The 17,971-nt window shown below is 44.2% G+C and overlaps 1 protein-coding gene and 1 long non-coding RNA gene across 4 annotated transcripts in view; one reads left to right on the top strand and one right to left on the bottom strand.

Moving 5' to 3' along the window:
* The window catches only part of GHR (growth hormone receptor), a 107,662-nt gene extending 103,240 nt beyond the window's left edge, over window positions 1-4,422 (bottom strand). For 2 of the 3 annotated variants that reach the window (XR_014224481.1, XM_082241891.1), the window contains exon 1: window positions 3,813-4,422. Coding sequence is in view for 1 of the 3 variants with exons in the window: in XM_082241891.1 (XP_082098017.1) it covers window positions 3,813-4,407 (595 nt within the window). In the remaining 2 variants the exon portion in view is untranslated. Of the gene's footprint in view, window positions 1-3,808 lie in introns of all 3 variants that reach the window. The other variant, XM_082241892.1, reaches the window with a different exon arrangement.
* Window positions 1,550-17,711, top strand: LOC309514319. Its single transcript, XR_014211920.1, has 3 exons — window positions 1,550-1,828; window positions 16,655-16,731; window positions 17,698-17,711. It is a non-coding gene; the product is annotated as an uncharacterized lncRNA (long non-coding RNA).
* The last annotated feature ends 260 nt before the right edge of the window (window positions 17,712-17,971 follow it).

The following is a 17,971-nucleotide window of genomic DNA, read 5'->3' as shown; positions in this document are numbered from 1 at the left end:
AGACGCACCTAGTTTTGGGAGGAGGGAAACAAGAAAAAAATATTCTGAATCTCAGAAGCCTGAACGGGATCGCTGTTCAGTGAAAGTAGCAATCCCTCTTGCTGTTCTGGCTTCTGGAATAGCGGCGCAGCCTGCATTCGCTCCATAAGACGCACACGCATTTCCCCTTACTTTTTAGGAGGGAAAAAGTGAGTCTTATAGAGCAAAAAATACGGTATTTTTCTACTTCTGGATTTTTTTAATATTCTGTGGTACGTTTGTAACATGCTAGGTAGATTAATACAGGTGCTTCTCCAATGTGCTGTCCTACGTGCAGTGCAGCAGGTATCTCAAATGTATACGCCTCCGCTTACATTTTCAAATCAGATACAGTGGTGCCTCGCAAGACGAAATTAATTCGTTCCGCGAGTTTTTTCTTCTTGCGAGTTTCTCGTCTTGCGAAGCACAGTTTCCCATAGGAATGCATTGAAAATCAATCAATGCGTTCCTATGGAGACCGTCCGGGGACAGAGGGGAAGCGCCGCGTGCCTTCCCCTCTGTCCCCAGACCTGTTTTAAAGCAAGGGAAGGGGCAGCGGGGAGAATCGCTTCACCCCGTTGCCGCCCCTTGGTTCCCCGGAGATTGCGGGGCTGGCAACGGGGAGAAGCGATCTTCTCCCCACCGCCCCTTGCTTCAAAAGAGGTCCGGGGTCAGCGGGGAAGACGCGCTGCGCTTCCCCGCTATCCCCGGAGCTTGCGGGGCAAGCTTCGTTTTGCGAAGCAAGCCCATAGGGAAATACGTCTTGTGAAACGGCTAAGAAAACGAAAAACTCCTTCGTCTAGCGAGTTTTTCGTCTTCCAAGGCGTTCGTCTTGCGGGGTACCACTGTAGAAGCTGGTTTGCAGGAAAACTCATCGAACAGCAGTATTTCACAAGGAACAACAGGATACATATGGATTGGCATTCCATTTTAGGGGGTGAAAGTTAATGTTTGCAAAATTCTTCAGTGAGGGGGTCTTAAAAATATGTTTTTGTGTGTGAGGAATTCAAATCTGCTTCTATTTTTGTGACTGGACAACGTTTAGCTTGCTAAGTGATGAAGAAGCACGGAAGATCCTTTCGGAAAAACCAACACATTTTAATTTTACCATCTGAAAATGTCATAATGCTAAATACTATAATGCTAAATAGTAAGCAGATAAATAAATAACATAGATACAGAACTGCAAGTACTTCAACAATCATTTTTAATTATTTCTATGAAATTGTACACAGGTTTTATCTACCAAGTAAAACTTTTTTTTTTAATTTAACCAAAACATCTTTTGAATTCCCAACTAATGTCACAACTTTTGAGCCCACCCACCCCCTCATTTTGGGAGGCTGAGAGCTGGAAAATTCAACACGCCCTAATCTAACATGTGCTCTGCTTTGAACACCAGCAGTGGGAGTGCACTGGAGCCAGAGTAAACAGGAATGTGTGTACACAGATCAGAATGCTGGTGGACTCACAGAAAATCTTTTTGAATCCAGGTTCAGAAATCTGTGTAACTTAACCTTCCATTCCTTATCTCACCATAGCTCTGCGCGAAGGTTCCCTTCATGATTATTCACTACACAATTACACATTGCCCAAGGGGAAGTGCCTGTTGCCCCCGTCCCTCATCCTTTTGTTATTCGCACAGCCCCCTGTGCTGGGGACGGAATGTCTGCAGAGGGCAGGAGCAGGTGCTGTAAAGGCTGACTTAAGAGGCTTGATCTTCCATTTTATATAAACCATCTTGAGTAGAGGGGGGAAATCCACCTTCTCAGTGATCTAAAAAGACTTCATGGGCACGATTCTACCAAAGGTAGGCACTTCAAAAACCCCACTGTTGTTGATGGACCACAAACCTATTTGTATTTGTGTGGAAGTAGTTACCACCGCATTCAGTCGAACTGCGTTCAATATGCATAATTGTGTCCTTAATTATATGCTTATTTCTCTCCATCCCATCGAAATCTACTATACAACAGCACAATCGCATTCGCATTTCTTCAGAAGCAAATCCCACTTGTGCTCAATGGCATTAACTCCTAGGTAAGTGTGAACAGGCTTGCAGCCTCAGCGGTGCTGAACTTTAGCCGGATTGTGACCTCCCAGCTTTATTTGTGCGAAAGCAGACAAGAGTAATTATTGTAATTGTGGGTAAAGTGCAACTGCATATCAATTACCTATCAATGCAATCTGTAAGCCCGTCAATGAAACTTAATTTGAGTTTACCTGGGGAATCTTTAATAGCGCCGAGTAAATGAATACCCTTAACGACACAATGCCTGGATAGAAAGACTGTAATTAAGCAGGCAGCTATACCATTCTAGCTAACATCAGTATTCAACATTTTATTGGAGCTGACAGAGGATATTAAAGCTGTGATTCTATGCACTTTTACTTAGCCTCACTGAACACGGAGCAGACAGCTCAGCCGCTTAGAGCATGAGACTCTTCATTTCAAGGTCGTGGGTTTGAGCCCCATGATGCGCAAAAGAGTCCTGTATTGCAGGCGCTTGGACTAGATGGCCTTCTGTGTCCCTCCCAACTCTATGATTCTATGATACTGTATTCAAGGAAACATGGATTGGGTTGAGCTGCAAGGATATTTCCTCCTTGGGCAAATTCTGCAAGGGTACTGTTCTGCTAGGCTTGGCATTCTGTGTTCTTATGGAGAGCTGGGACAAGAGTGTGTTGAATTTGGGGCAGATGAGAGCGGGCAAGAATTCATATAAAGTTGGCGGAGGGACGCCAGTTTCATATCAGGTGCAATAAATCCCACCCCATCCAGAACAACAGGTGAGGTGAGCTAGTTTGTCAAAAACTGGTCTAAAAGTGAAAAAGCCCTCGTTAGCCATGCAACGAAGCATCCCCATCGAAATCTACCTTTGTTGCAATAGCTCTTCTGGATTACAACAGCAAGCAACACCCCGAGCCTAAACAAGCAAGCAGACAAAAGTAGAAGTCAAGGAGAAAAACCAACCAAACAAACAACCACCGCGAAGAGACTTGTGGCACTTTAAGGACTACTACCGCATTTTTGACGGTATAAACTTCCGTGGACTAATCAAAGAGTCCTGAGACAAGCTGTAGTCCACAAAAAGATTCCGCCGTCAGAAATATGTTACGTCTTAAGAGGTGCCACGAGACCTTTGTTGTTCCTGTTGCAACAGACGTGACACGGCTTTGGGGGGGGGGAGTGTTCCACCAGAAAGAAACCTCTATTTCCACCTAACAGTCGGCATCGACCTCGCTTCAAGCTGTCAAAGCTGGGAGGAAAAGGGCGCCTCTTTCTTTCAGAAGGAGGGGGCGCTTGCTACAGTTCTCAACTACTGAGAACAACCGCCCCCTCAAAAAACAACAACCCGTGCCTCTCCCTATAGTAGCTGGCCTTGCACACACACACACACACACACACACACACCCAACTTCCCATTGCCCGAGGAAGCGAATCCTGCCCGCCAGTTCCTTCGCTCTCCCCAACTTCCTCGAAGTTTGCAATCAACAGGCGTTCGTTTCCACGTTCACCTGGGACAAGGCGAAGTCGCTGCGCACTCAAGAAACTTTGCCTTCCAGCGAGCGAGCGCGATTGGAAACGCAGGGATCGTCGGAGGCGGAGAGCGCAGAGGAAAAGAGTCTCTCCAACCTCCAAGCCTCGGCCAGGCTTCCACGACGGAGGTCAGATTACCACTTGCCCCTCGTGGGGGCTGAGGGAGGACGGGGAAAGTCGACCCCCTACGGGGGAAAACGAGAAGGAAACCCCAGAATAAGAATGCGCCCCTCGTGCGCCCTCCTTTACCTGCCTTGCCAACGAGGCGCAGAAGTCCAGCGCGCTCCCTTGTCTTCGTGGACGCTGCGCTCTCGCCAGGGCAGACAAACAGCTACGCCCCTGGCTGCGCGTACCCCGACCCAGGCTGCCGCGATCTCACTTGTCGCCCCCAAGGCACCCTCCTCTTCTTCCGCCGCCGCCGCCTCGCCTTCTTCCCATGGCCGTAGCCGCCGCCGCTGCTGTTGGAGAGTTGGAAAGCGTCGCTCTCCTGGAGAGAGTTGCGCCTGGAGGGAGAGGCGGGCTTTATGTCCGCCGAGGGGAGCGGCTTCTTTTAAGAAGGGATCTGCTCGGCACTTTCTGCTCCGGGCGGAGGGGCGAAGCGGGGGGGGGGGGCGGGCTGGCTGCGAGGCAGGGAGGAGGCGAGCGCTGCGTTCTGGCAAGCTCGGGTTGCTGCCCAGCCCGGGAGGAGGTGCGTCTCTTTTTTGCCTGGATCCCCCCCCGTCCAAAATAATTTCTCTGCCCTCCCCACCCTTTTCTTTTTTCGGGGCTCCACCTAGAGAGAGAACTTCGCGACTGCAGGGCTTGTATTTTCCCATTCCGAACCGAGGAAGGGTCTCCACGGTGGACATTCAAGTTTGTTTTACAGTTTTGTTTTTTAAGAGGGGTGGGAATATATACTCGGTGCCGTAGAATTGCAGAGTTGGAAGGGATGCCTAGATTCAACTAGTCCAACCCCTACAATGCTGGAATCTTCGGTCCCATGTGGGGCAGAAAGCAGGACCTGCCCATCTCCGTTTCTTTACATTTCATTTGGGCCACCGATATAGCACTATTTATGTATTGCGTTTTATCCCTCAAGGAGCTCGAGGTGGTATACATAGTTTCCCTCCTCCGCATTGAATCACCACTGCAACCCTGTGAGGGAGACACATACAAACGAAGCTGCCTCGTACATAGTCAGGCTGCTGGCCCATCTAGGGCAGACTTGTCCACACTGACTGGCAGCGGCTGCCCAGGATTTCAGGCAGGGACTCTCTCCCAGCCCAACCTGAGGGTTCCCGGCATCAAACCTGGTGCCTTCTGCATGCACAGAAAATGCTCTGCCACTGAGCTATGTCCCTTTCCGTATGTTTCTCCCCACTTATAAACCAGTGACCTTTGCATGTGAAGCAAGCATGAGAAACCACTACGCTGCAGAAACTGTGCAGGTTAGGCTAAGAGGTAGTGAACAGCCCAGTCACCCAGAGTCACCAAGTGAGCTTCATGGCCAAGTGAGGATTTGAACCCGGGTCCCCCGGGTCCTGGGACGTGGGTGGCGCTGTGGGTTAAACCACAGAGCCTAGGACTTGACGATCAGAAGGTCAGCGGTTCGAATCCCCGCGACGGGGTGAGCTCCCGTTGCTCGGTCCCTGCTCCTGCCAACCTAGCAGTTCGAAAGGACGTCAAAGTGCAAGTAGATAAATAGGTACCGCTCCGGCGGGAAGGTAAACAGTGTTTCCGTGCGCTGCTCTGGTTTGCCAGAAGTGGCTTTGTCACGCTGGCCACATGACCTGGAAGCTGTATGCCAGCTCCCTCAGCCAATAAAGCAAGATGAGCGCCGCAACCCCAGAGTCGGCCACGACTGGACCTAATGGTCAGGGGTCCCTTTACCTTTACCCCCAGGTCCTGCACCATAACCATTACACCATTGCTCTGATTGCTAGGTATAAAGATCAGGGAGGGGAAAACCTGTGGCCCTCCAGGACATTTCTGTGCTCATGCCATTCTTGGCTTTTGTTGATTTTGGAAAACACAGGTGTCTAGTCCGATTTCAATATTGCAGTTATTCCTCAGAAGCTCCTTTACCTGTGGCCAGCTTCACTGCTACCACATCCTCAGTGCCAAGAGTTGTAAGAAATGCAGTCCTTTCATTGTATTCATTGTGCACCAACAGAAGCAGAAAGAGGGGAGATCTCTGCACCATTGAGTGGTTTGCAATCTAGACCGAGGCAAAGGGGAAACAGCAGGGGAAGGAGAGGCAGGAATAAACAGAGAAGCAGTGTGGGGTTAGCTGGCATAGTCTGTCATTAGCTCTGGCTCCACCTACTGTTGGCCTCCCTGCCTTCCAGCCCAAAGAACACCAGGCACCACCACAAGTAACCGTAAACTAGGTTATTAAATTATACAAATGGACATAGGGCTATGTACCAGGGAGAGTGCTCTTGCACTCAGATTCTGCTTTGGGACTAAGTCAAGATAGCAAACTGGCTCTCTGAAAGCAGGTCCTTATGCAGCCATCCAGGCACAACAGCTGGCTTGGGGGAAACCCAGATGTTTGCTCTTCCACTCCTCTTACAATGCATTTAATAATGCAGCTAAATAAAATATGTTGCATCCCAGAGTGAGCAACCTGCAGCCTGTAAAACTTGTTGGGACTCTTAGCAGCTTCAGCCAGCATAGTCACTGGTTAGGGATGATGGAAGCTGTAGTCCCAACAACATCTGCCGGGCCGCAGATTCTCCATCCCTTGTGTAACTGTACTGCAGATGAGCAACCCTTTTAAAAACAGTATTAGAAAAAAAAGTAATCTGCTGTGTGGTTTCCAAAGGGTTAATTGACCCAATAAAGCTTTGCAGTAAAATTCTCTTATCCATTGCAAGGTGAAGATAGAAAAACAGAAACATTCCTTCGTCTCAGTTCTGCCGCACATTGATTAGGGACCGAAATGCCCTTGGAATTATCTTGCTTTGGCACTCTCTAGATTCACGTATAAGATGCACATCCTGACCACATTTTGACTAGTAGTACGTGCTGGAGGATGTACATTACGCATGTAAAACGGTGCTTTGTTTTTAAAGGAAGGAAGAAAAACATGATTATTGTGGGAATGTACAGAAACTGTTAAGAGGTACGAGGTGTCTGAAAAAAGTGTCCTTCAAAACTGGAACACTGTAGATTAAAAAGAAAGAAAGAAAAAGACACAGACAAAGCAAGTACTTTAAAAAAGGCGTATTCCTGAGAGCCACCACATTATTTTGCAATGGTCAGGGACAGAGAAGTGAAAACAATGCTTACAAGGACATAATTTTCTTTCAGTGTCATTAATACAGAAGGAATACCAGCCACAGCTTTGCTTGTTGCAATCACCTGCATGGATTAAAATAATCATTTCGAGGGGCATGCTTTAGAATATTCTCTCTCTCTTTAATATATAGTTTTATTGATTTTCCTTCACAAAAGAGAGAAAAGGATACAAAACTGAAATCCCAATTCGCCCCCACACTTTCCGCTCAAGGACAGATCAATCTAGTTAAGTTTGCTAAAGTCTAGTCTGTGATTTCAGTAGTTGCCATTCTTCAGGATTATCAATAAACCACCGTATTTTTCGCTCTATAGGATGCACCCAACCGTAAGACGCACCTTGTTTTAGAGGAGAACAAAGAAAAAAAATTCTCCCCCTCTCTGCTCAGCGCCCCTTCAGCGAAGCGGCAGGAGAAACGGAGCCCCTTCCATTTCTCCTCCCGCTCTGCTGAAGGGGCGCTGCGCAGCTCTCCCTCTCTGCTGAAGCCAGGAGAGTTGCTCTCCTGGCTTCAGCAAAAGGAACCCAAAGCCTTTGGAGCACAGCGCGAGTTCCTGCTGTGCTCCAAAGGCTTCAGGGATAGCTGCCTGAAGCCTTTGGAGTGCAGCGGGACCTCGCGCTGCGCTCCAAAGGCTTCGGGCGGCTATCCCTGAAGCCTGGAGAGCGAGACGGGTCGGTGCTCACTGACCCCTCTCACTCTCCAGTCTTCAGCGAAAGCAACGCGTAGCCTCCGGAGCAAGGAGGGAGCGCTCCCTCTGCGCTTTGGAGGCTTCGCATTGCTTTCACTGAAGCCAAGGAGCCTGCATTCGCTCCATAGGACACACAAACATTTCCCCTTAATTTTTGGAGGGGGAAAAGTGTGTCCTATAGAGCGAAAAATATGGTATTTTATAAAAGGATGCCAAATTTCAACAAAATCGTCTACATCATTTCTTTTATTCAATGCATGTAATCTCTCTGTTAATTTTTCTGATATAGGAATAGGCCATACATTCTGTGTCCGATGAGAGAGACACCAATGTATTTCCTATTTCCTTTTTCCTTTTTTAAACTTTTATATTTTAGTAATTCCTTTCCTTTTAGTAGTAGCACTCCTACTAGAGGCACAGAATTGGAAAGGATTGGAACATCCATGCTTTAGATAATTGATCACTAAGGGTAGGGGAAGAGAATCTATCAAACTTGCACTTTCTGAAGCAATATGAGAACCAAACCAAAACCATCCTTCAAAATTCATACTTGCAGTGTCGTTCTCCAACTAACAATGTTTACAAAAATGCATATATTCTAGAAAATGTGCCTAAAATGAATGTGGGATACTAAAATGAGTTATAATAAGAAAAATTGGTTACAAAAATGTGTACATTAATCAAAAGTGCATCTAAAAATGTGTTTATCCACACTAAAATGCTGAAGAATATTGATGAGGATTTTTTTAATGCAAATGGCTGCAGAAATCTGAAGAGCTGAATCTAACACTGGAAGAATGAGAAGTATTGGGAAATTTTTAATGTTTGTCATTTTATTATGCTTTTATATGTGCTGGAAGCCACCCAGAGTGGCTGGGGAAACCCAGCCAGATGGGCAGGGTATGAATAATACATTTTTTAAAATCATTACTATAAAACAGAGAGAAAATAAATTGACTAGCCACCCAATCCTACATTGGTTAACTCAGCAGCAAGTCCCACTAAAGCTCTCTTCCAGCATTCAAAATATTGCATGAGGGCTGAATATAGGTAGGGGACGCAGTGTGACATGCTCACCCCCTAACCCGATAGTCTCTATGGGTGCTGCCCTGTGGCATTTATTCAGACATCTCCAGGGAGATTCTAACCATGTTGCTCCTTCAGTCAGTAAACCTTATTGCACTGGGTTCCAAATTCTAACATTGCTCAACTGAAATCCCCTTCAGCGCACTGCCCAGTGTGCAAAGGTCAGGAAAGTAGCCAGAGCTCACAGGGGCAATGGGATGAGCTTCACTTTAAGCCTTTTCTTCTGAACACAAAAAGAGGGCTTCAGTTTAGTGAGGTTCAATCCTAAATAACTTTGCATAGGATAGCAGCCGTAGTTCTGTCTCTGCGAAGTTCAAATTGATCCCAGTGGCCATTGCTCTGGGAAACTTATAGAAACTTTGGCCTAAGTGGGCTTGGGACCAGTTGTTCCTCCCAGAAGAGAGTCCATCTGTGGCCATTCCACCTACTCATTTATCTATGTTGTATAAAACCTCTGTTGCTAATTGGCTGAGTTGTTGTGACATCATGGAATATACGAATATCTTGAGCACTCAGACAACAAATCCACAGAATATTTGTATTCCAGCTTCTTTGAAGAGGAGTGGTCGGTATGTCTTGGATTAAAGTCAATTAATCTGTTAAAAACACTTTTATTCAATGAAGAATGTGCACCTGATTGATCAGGCAGCAGTGGTTTTCTATTAGAAAAAAATATTAAGGCAAGTATGAAAAACTGCCAATGGAAAGCGCCATCTTAAAGGAGAAACTGACTGTTTCCTGCCATCTAGGTAAAATGGATCCTACAATACATAGTGTATGCATCATCTTTTAAAAGATAGCATTGTTCTTCTAATACAAGAACCTCAGCAGATGTAGTTTTTCCCCATTATCACACTTCCATGTTAGCAAAAGCATATTTTGTGGGAGGGAGGCAATATCCATAAAGGGAATCAGTTGTATGTTTTTATTACACATGAGTGATCTACATGCAGTTCTTAAAAATATTGCTCAGAACTGGGTTCCTCCTCTGTAAATCTTGAAAGAGCCCTGTGATGGTTTTGTGAATGAAGGAAGAAGTTTCTGCTTCTCCAGCTGAGTGCTTATTAAGTTTCTCAGCTTGCTGTTTCTAACAACTTATACTTTAGTTTCTGGAGAAGCAATTTACGAGTTCATGCCATGTCTGAGGTTCTAAAGCAGGTGTGGGATGTAATCCACTGGGAGCAGTCAAGTACAACATTCCTTGTTTTGCTAGAGTGGACATGCAAGGGAATGTTTGGGCCAGGCAGTCGAAACTTCCTGTTCCTCCTGGCCTGGAGCATCCTTCCTTGCATGTGACTAGTAGGTGGGCGTGACCTTTCCGGACCTGGTAAAAGGCCAAGTCACGCTGCTACCTTCCTCTTTTCAACCTTCCTGTTTGCCCTGTCAGCTTCCTGTATCACCTGGACTGGACTGCTGGCTGCCACAGCAGTTCCCCAGTTTATCTCCCATATGGGGTAAACCTTTTTGTACATGTTTGTAACTTTAAGCCTAAAGCCTGCCTTCAGGGATCACACTGTGCTCTGCCTGATCGCGAGTAAAACTACTTTTTGTTACTTATGAAAAAGACTGTGGTGTCTTTATTCTTTTAGGAGGGATTCCAAAGGGGTCTTACCAGGAATATTAGAACATATCTCAATTTGGACAGGCCAGATTGAATTGCTTATTGTCTTAAGAAGCTCACACGAGTTTGCAACCAGCTGTCTGCTGCGTAAGAAGGGAAATACACTCTGCTAAGTGAAGAAACTTGCTAGCGCAAGTTAGGAAGGATATTAATAAACAATATATCCTCTGCTGCCACCCTCAACATTCCCATAGCAGGCCCAATGGAATATTGTCTTTCTTGCAAATTGGGAATTGAGAAATACTACCGAGAATATGTAAAGCCAGTTAGTTAGCAGGCAGGACGTTTAATCTAATAATGTATTGTTGCATGTCACTGTCAATTTAATTATATTATAAAGGTTCTGAAGTGGCTTACAGTAGAGATGGGGAACCCGTTCCATTCCCATCTGGGAAACATTTGGGGGACCAATGCCAGTGGTGGTTGAGGCCAGAGACAAAGTGGGCGTATCAAGAAATGTAAATATTGTCTTTGTAATCTTAAGAGAGTTCAGGGTTCTACCCAGTAGAATGAGTTCTACCCAGACAACAGCGCTCAAGGAGCGCTGGTGTGGGATGTGCCCTGGGAGTGTGGCTAATGAGGGTTATGGCCCGAGGAGAGTGTATCTGAGCATATGCAGTGTGGCTTTTCCATTTTAAATGCTGACTGTGAAAGCAAGTGACAGTGGGACCGAAATGAATATAGAAGGTCTTCTCACATGATCACTGAGGACGTGGCAGCTGTAGCAAGAGTGCTCAAAAAGTCTGCATGAGTTGGCTCCCAGCCTGCGACTAGTTTGATTATGTGCAGGATGCGTGATGTCGGAGGGGGTGGGGGGTGGGCAAAGGGACATTTGCAGCAGAATGTCAACAATTCACTGCACATCCTGCTCTCAGCGCTCCTTCTGCAAATGCCAGCCTCCCAGGCGACATAGCAGTAGCTGAAAAACATAAGCGGAGGCAGGTAAAATCACAAGCAAATTGGGTGGTTGTGGAGGGAACACCATGAAAACATCCAAGTAGGAAGCTGTTATCTGAGTGAAAAGAATCACTCTTTGTTACAATCTCCTCTCCTGTGTGCTGTGGCTCTCTCAGTCAATAAAGGTGGCTTTCTTCCTTCTGGGCAAGTCTTATCTTTCTAATTTATTACCGGAAGGCCCTATTTAATACCCTAGCAACAGTCAATGGCTGCTAGGAGTCTCCCCCCCCCTGTCAGGGACCCAGCAGGAGACACCCAAGGCAAGATATTTCCCTCCCTCACAAATAAAATTTTATTGTCATTTTAACAGTTGCAATAAAAAAGCATCAGTAGCAAAAAATATGTCCAGTAGGATAATCTCGTAAAGCATTCAGACAATACTTATCTGATAATATTGTTAGACTCCATTGTAAAGTATTATATCTTCTGCACACACCTTCCTGTGTGGAGGGTGAACGAAGGGTATTTTCCTTTTCATTTATCAAAGAGAAAAAAAGGGAATCCATTTCACCAAAATTTTCACTTCTCTGAGGTACCTTTGGTTACCTTCTTATGGCAGGTGAGGTGTTCTGAAAGTGCAGTATCCCTCAAATATTGTTTATCCAGATTTCAACTGGGACTTCAGTAGTATTTCCCCATTGCTGGGCAATTGCTGAGCAAGCCGCCATTAGCAGAAAACATCAGCAATGTCTACGCAACATGATGACCATGTACATACTCAAGAAACAATCTCAACTAAAGATTTCATTTTGTACTGTGATAGGAATTTTATGGTCTTAGATATATGGTAATGTTCATAACTGCACATACATAGATCAACACAGGAAGACCGACCTGGAACCATTTTGATTCCTAAACTGACCAAATCCTTTCTCTGCAAGGTTAAACTGGAAAAGCCTCCCCATTGTCTCTTTCCTCACAAATCCTGTCTCAAGGATATGTCTGTTTGAATAAGGTGTGAGCCTGTGACCTGGCCCAGGAACTAAGTATTTTACCACTACAAAAGAATGGCCAGGCTCCCCAGGAAATCCAATCAAGTAACCTGCTAGACAGGAGATAAACAACAACAGGAGGAAAACAATATTAAAATTTCTGTGATGTAGGTGGGATGTATCTGAGGGGTGGTCTTAGGTTACACCCCTTCTGTGATGTATGCATAATGTTTCTGGGGGTGGTCTTGATCTAGAGGATGGGAATTTCAAAAGTCTTTATAAGCCCTGGCACAGCAATTTTGTGGGTCCTCTTCCTCTCCTGCGTGTGAGGGGAGCACCCTGCTGCAACAGCTTTAATAAAGATCAAGCTTACTAGCTGCTTTGCTTCTCAATATTCTCTGGTTGGCCTCTGTTATTTTCTCCTACCAATAGGGAACCTATGTAAGGACTCTATATGGGCTCTTGGATACTCCATAAGGGAAAAGGGCATATTTTTATTTACAACAGTACTTGTTATGGTTTGAAGGAATTCTATAAAGATTGTTTATTCCGTATGTACATGGTCATTGTGTTGCCTAGACATTGCTGACGTTCTCTTTGCAACACAGGGGTTTGTTTTGTTACTATTAGCAGTAAACAAACTAGGACCTTAGATTTAAGATTAACATTTAAGTTTAGGTCTAGTGATAACAGTGCCAGGGCTCAACTGGGCATAATATTCCATAATATTGATGATTGGACGGAAGATCTTATCCCAGACTGAATAGACTATCTTACAGCCCTTCCAAACTTGAAAAAAGGAGTCCATCCCTCTACAGCCTTTCCAACATGAGGGGGAAATAGATGTGTTTATTTTTGCAAAGTGGTTTATAAATTCTTAAGCAAATAAATCCATGGTTCCCAACGTGGGGCACAGGTTACGCACAGTTTCCAGTTACGAAGGGACCTCCAGAATGGATTTCATCCGTAACCAGAGGTACTACTGTAATAAGAATTACTGTATATGTCATGCGGGGTGGGGCATCAGGATTTTAGAGATGCTTAGGTGGGGCATGGCCAAAAAAAGGTTGGGAACCACTAACATAAATAAATTGTCATTGCAAATTTTAAACGGCATTTTTAAAAGATCTGGATTAGTAGCTGCTGTGTTATACTCTATCTTTATTGATAGTTGATAATGTATTTGTATTGAGGAGCAGGGCATAAAATGAGCATAAAAACAAACAAGGATTCTTTAGCTAAAACAGAGTAAGTGTGAGGACAATACTATACTACTTTCAGAGCCTCAATGAGGGGAATCAAAATGATACCCAAATGTGGTATCAGTAGGTGAGGTTGCCTGTGACTAGACTGTACCACTTAAGACTATAGAGCATGGGTGGGCAAATTAAGGCCTGGGGGCCGGATCCGGCCCAATTGCGTTCTAAATCCAGCCCGCAGACGGTCCGGAAATCAGCATGTTTTTACCTGAGTAGAATGTGTCCTTTTATTTAAAATGCATCTCTGGGTTATTTGTGGGGCATAGGAATTCGTTCATTCCCCCCCCCAAAAAAAAATAGTCCGCCCCCCCAAGGTCTGAGGGACAGTGGACCGAACCCCTGCTGAAAAAGTTTCCTGACACCTGCTATAGGGGGTATGATGCTGCTCCTTACCCCAAAATGCTACACAGATACATTCCTAAGAGTAGAGAACCTGTCAAAGAGAGGACTGGGCTAAAACTCTTCTCCCGGACATGACAAGGTGACGTTGTAATCAGTGTTGTGTAACCCACCCACACTGCTGTCTGCTTCTTTTCATATTGTTGCTGCTTGAAGCCCGACTTTCAGAGACAAAATTGCTAATCCATTTCAAGGTCACATACAACTAGTTATTCTTTAGAAGTTAAAGAACGCAAGTAAATATTGAAAAAGGACTTTTGGATCAAAATCGTGCCACCCTGCCACACTTGCCTTTGTGTGGAATAAGCAGCCTTAAATGGAGAGGTTGCCTCGGAGCAGAATGACCTGATTGCAAAACCAATTTTATTTAACCAAGTCTGGCAGAAGTTTGCGAAGTCAACAAATAGATATCAAACAAACTGCTGCTATTTTGCAGGTGGGATTCAAGCAGATGCGGCAAATTTGGGGTGTGCAATTAAAGTAGATTTGTTGCTCCTGCACATCAAGCACACTTTTTAAAAACCCTGTGCTTTTTGCAGCAAGGAAAGTGTTGGGGAAATGAACAGGAAAAGGATAACAGTTGCTGGATGTGATGTCATACAGCCGCCCAGCAAACACCGGAATGAATGGTGAATAAGCAGTGGCAAAGCCATAACTGCCCCACTTGCAAATATGTGCAAACATATCAGGATGAATGCACAGCAGACAGGTCATCTGGAGGGGATGGTAATTGGGTTTCAGACACAGGCAACAAATATTCAGAGAAAGTTCAGTGAATATTCTCCCAGCCAGACACAACAGCAAGAGAGATCTTAGGAAACATTTTAGGAGCAAATGTTTCAGCCATAATTTGGGCTTGTATAAGATCCTGAATTAGCCTGTGAGGAATTTGTTCGACATTTTCCCCTTTTGTTTCAAAATCAATTTGCCCCATGTTGTGGGAAGCTACTGTTTCATAAAAGTAGACCCTTAAGATTCATGGAATTAGTTTCCTGTTTCTTTGGATCCTGGCCTATGAACTACAAAAACTGCAAGCAATTATTGAGTAGCATCTGTTGTCATGGTGGCTGCATACCGTGGTTGGCAAAAAAGGCTTTGATTCATTAGTGAGAGCTTTAGCTGAGTTTTCTCTGTGACAGGTTTTCAGTGCTCTAGGAAAGCATGTATAAGTGTTTAGGCTAGAAGCCTCTGAGCCAAGATGGGTGAGCTAGAGTGCTTGGTTATAGAAGACAGCATAGCTATATACTGCATTCATACAGCGGTTTATTCTGTTTCCCTAACTTTAATTTCTTTATTATATCTGAGTTTTCACATAAGGTGAAAGCCAGTCATGGAAACATAGCAGAATCTAGTGGACATCTAGCACTCATTTCCATGAAATTGTTTCCAGGAATAATCCATTTGCAACCCCATTAATCCAGAAAATTGCAGGAATCAAGTGACAAAATTTGGTGTGGTATACCATGTGTCAAGGGCATGTTGAGTTTTTCAACTTTCAAATTCTCAAAGTGAGGGGTACTCAAAAGCTGTAACATGACTTGGGAATTCAAAATATGTTTTTGTTAAATTAATTTGATTTAGTTTTGCTTGATAAGTAAAATGTGTGTAAAATTGAATAGAAACCATTAAAAATTATTGCCAAGTACTTGCAGTTATTATTATTATTATTATTATTATTATTAAACATTGCCTGACATTTTCAGAGGGTAAAATTATTATTTTTTCATTTACTGAAAGCAGTTTATGTGCTTCTTCATCAACCGTAAACTTCCAAGCTAGATGTTGTACAACCACAAAAATAATAACTGATTTGAATTCCTCACACCCAGAAACATATTTTTAAGACCCCTCACTGAAGAAATTAGCAAAAATTGAGTTTCACCCATTTAAAATGACAGCATACCATTTTGGGGGCAGCATACCATTTTTCCTGTTGTTTTCATGGATGAATCATGGGGGAACAGAAACATGTATGCATGTAAACAGTGGGAGGTAATGATGTGTCCAATGATGTTCATTGTGTCACACTAGTGTGAATGAAATTAAGCATGACCTGCTGGTAAATTGGTCATAAAGCTACAGTTTCACGGTGCAACAGGTACTGCACTGTGAAATATATGTTCAAAAATGGGCAAAAGTACTAGCATCAAAAACAGGAAAATCAATGCTTAAGATGCTAGATAGATACTGGGGAAGATTCTGATTTTCTTGTTGTTACACAGGGAGCTATTTCTAATCTATACGTTGCAGCTATCCTGGAGTCAATGAAGTTCAGGTCTTTGTTTGCTGTAAGTCTTCCCATAGGAAGGTTTCTGGAAATGATTTTTATATGTTTGTTTTATTTCTTCGCCCCCTGCCTCCAAGCTAAAGTATTGATTGTATTCTCGGACCACATATACTGCCGTGATGACATTATACTGCTCTTCTCTTGGAACAGCAGAGCCTAGAGGCCATTTTATGATGGATGAGGAAAAGCATTAAAAATGGATGGTGCAAATGCAAGGCGACGCAAAACTGAATGAGACGGCAAGCGCTTCAGGGGAGAAGATTTTAATTCCAAATTTAGGTACACCCCATAAAGTCAAAACCACCTCCTACATTTCTATTAGTATTTTTCTGTTGGAGACCAAGGGAAAAAAATATAAAGAAGGACCAAATGTGACAATCTAACAGGAAGAATAACTATCTTAGGCTGAGCCAGCACCTACTGCTTTTCCATACGTATGTTTCAAACTCAGCCAACAGCTAGTGCACTTTGTTCTGACCCAAGAGCTATCCCAGATTGACATTCCACTTCTGATTATTCTGCACTTGAAACAGCTAATTAAAGAAAAAATCCTCATACTGTTTTGTCTTCTATCCAAATCCCTAACAGGTGTTTCATCAGGAGGAGAAGCCTGCAGTTTTGCTCCAAAGTTCTTACTGGGGGAAATTCAGTAGCAACTCTAAAAGGTATCAGCAACTTTCATATTTTGCAAATATGGCAGCTCAAGTCCTGCTTGCAGGTTTACTATCGGAAGTTGACCAATATGAGACCAGGAAGCTGCACTAGATGGGCCTTTGGCTCTTCTGATTTTATGACGTTCTTAATAAGAGAATAGCTTAATGACATAGTAGTCTGGTAGCAACTTACTGTGTCCTTGTGCTTTCACAGTAAATGCCTGATTAGGGGTAAGATGTTCCTAACAATCCAGAACGCTGCCCAGAACAAACAGAGAGAAATGCACTGTGCTAAGGCCTTGCACATAGTGGCAGATAGCCTAAGGGACTTGAGCTACCTGGTGGAAAATCAAGTGACCCCCATCCCCACCCCTTCTCTAGGCCTTCTCTAGTAAAAATGTAATCTGAGATTTCTACTGTGAGCCCAATTCGTTCTTGGCTTTGAACCGAATTCTAATCAGGAGTCACCCTGAGCATGGTCTCCTCGACCATTCTCTACTATTTACCATCCATAGTTGTGCCAAGTGACCATGAGGGTGAATTATTATCTTGGAGATACCATAGAAAACCAGTTGTTTCAACGACAAATGAAAGCACTAACTCAACAAAAGCATTCGGCAAGGGTTTAAGTTCTGCTAGGGGAAAACCCGAGATTGGAAGTCATCACCCCACCCCGGTGCTGGCCAATGAATTACTTCCAAAGTTTGGGCTTTAGCAACCAGCAAACGTTTACTGCAGTCTTTGAGATCAGTTCAGAGGGCGCTCTTGAATATATCTTTCCTATCTCACCCGCTTTTTACCCAGAGTCCTCATACAAATATGGGTGCCATCTTAGATTTCAGTATTCAGTGGAGATGGAAGAGGGAAGTCTATGTATTTGGTAGTGTAACAAGGTACATTGCAGGAGATACTTATTGGATAATCAAGGCTACATCTAAAGCAATGACAGTTGTTAGGGGGGTCCTGTTCCTTTCACAGAGCTACAGTTTGCCAGACTATCTTATGAACAACTCTCCTAACAACTCCTCCTAACAACTCTCAGCAACCTGCAGTTCCGTTCCCAGAATTCTTTTGGGAAAGCCATGGCTGTCTAAAGTGGCATCACAGTGGTTTAAAGGTACGGTTTTAAAGTGGCCTTAATCAAAACACCAACCTTAGCTCCTCATTCACGGGCTGTGAAGCCACCTCACTTCTCAACACAGGGGTGGGGCTTCAAATTTCACCCAAGAAGTGAAGTCACAACACATGATAC

This window comes from Podarcis vaucheri (assembly GCF_965113315.1).
Source record: "Podarcis vaucheri genome assembly, chromosome: 11".
NCBI classification, from domain to species: domain Eukaryota; kingdom Metazoa; phylum Chordata; class Lepidosauria; order Squamata; family Lacertidae; genus Podarcis; species Podarcis vaucheri.
Note: the sequence above shows the minus strand (reverse complement) of the source record. Positions and strands in the feature narration are given on the sequence as shown.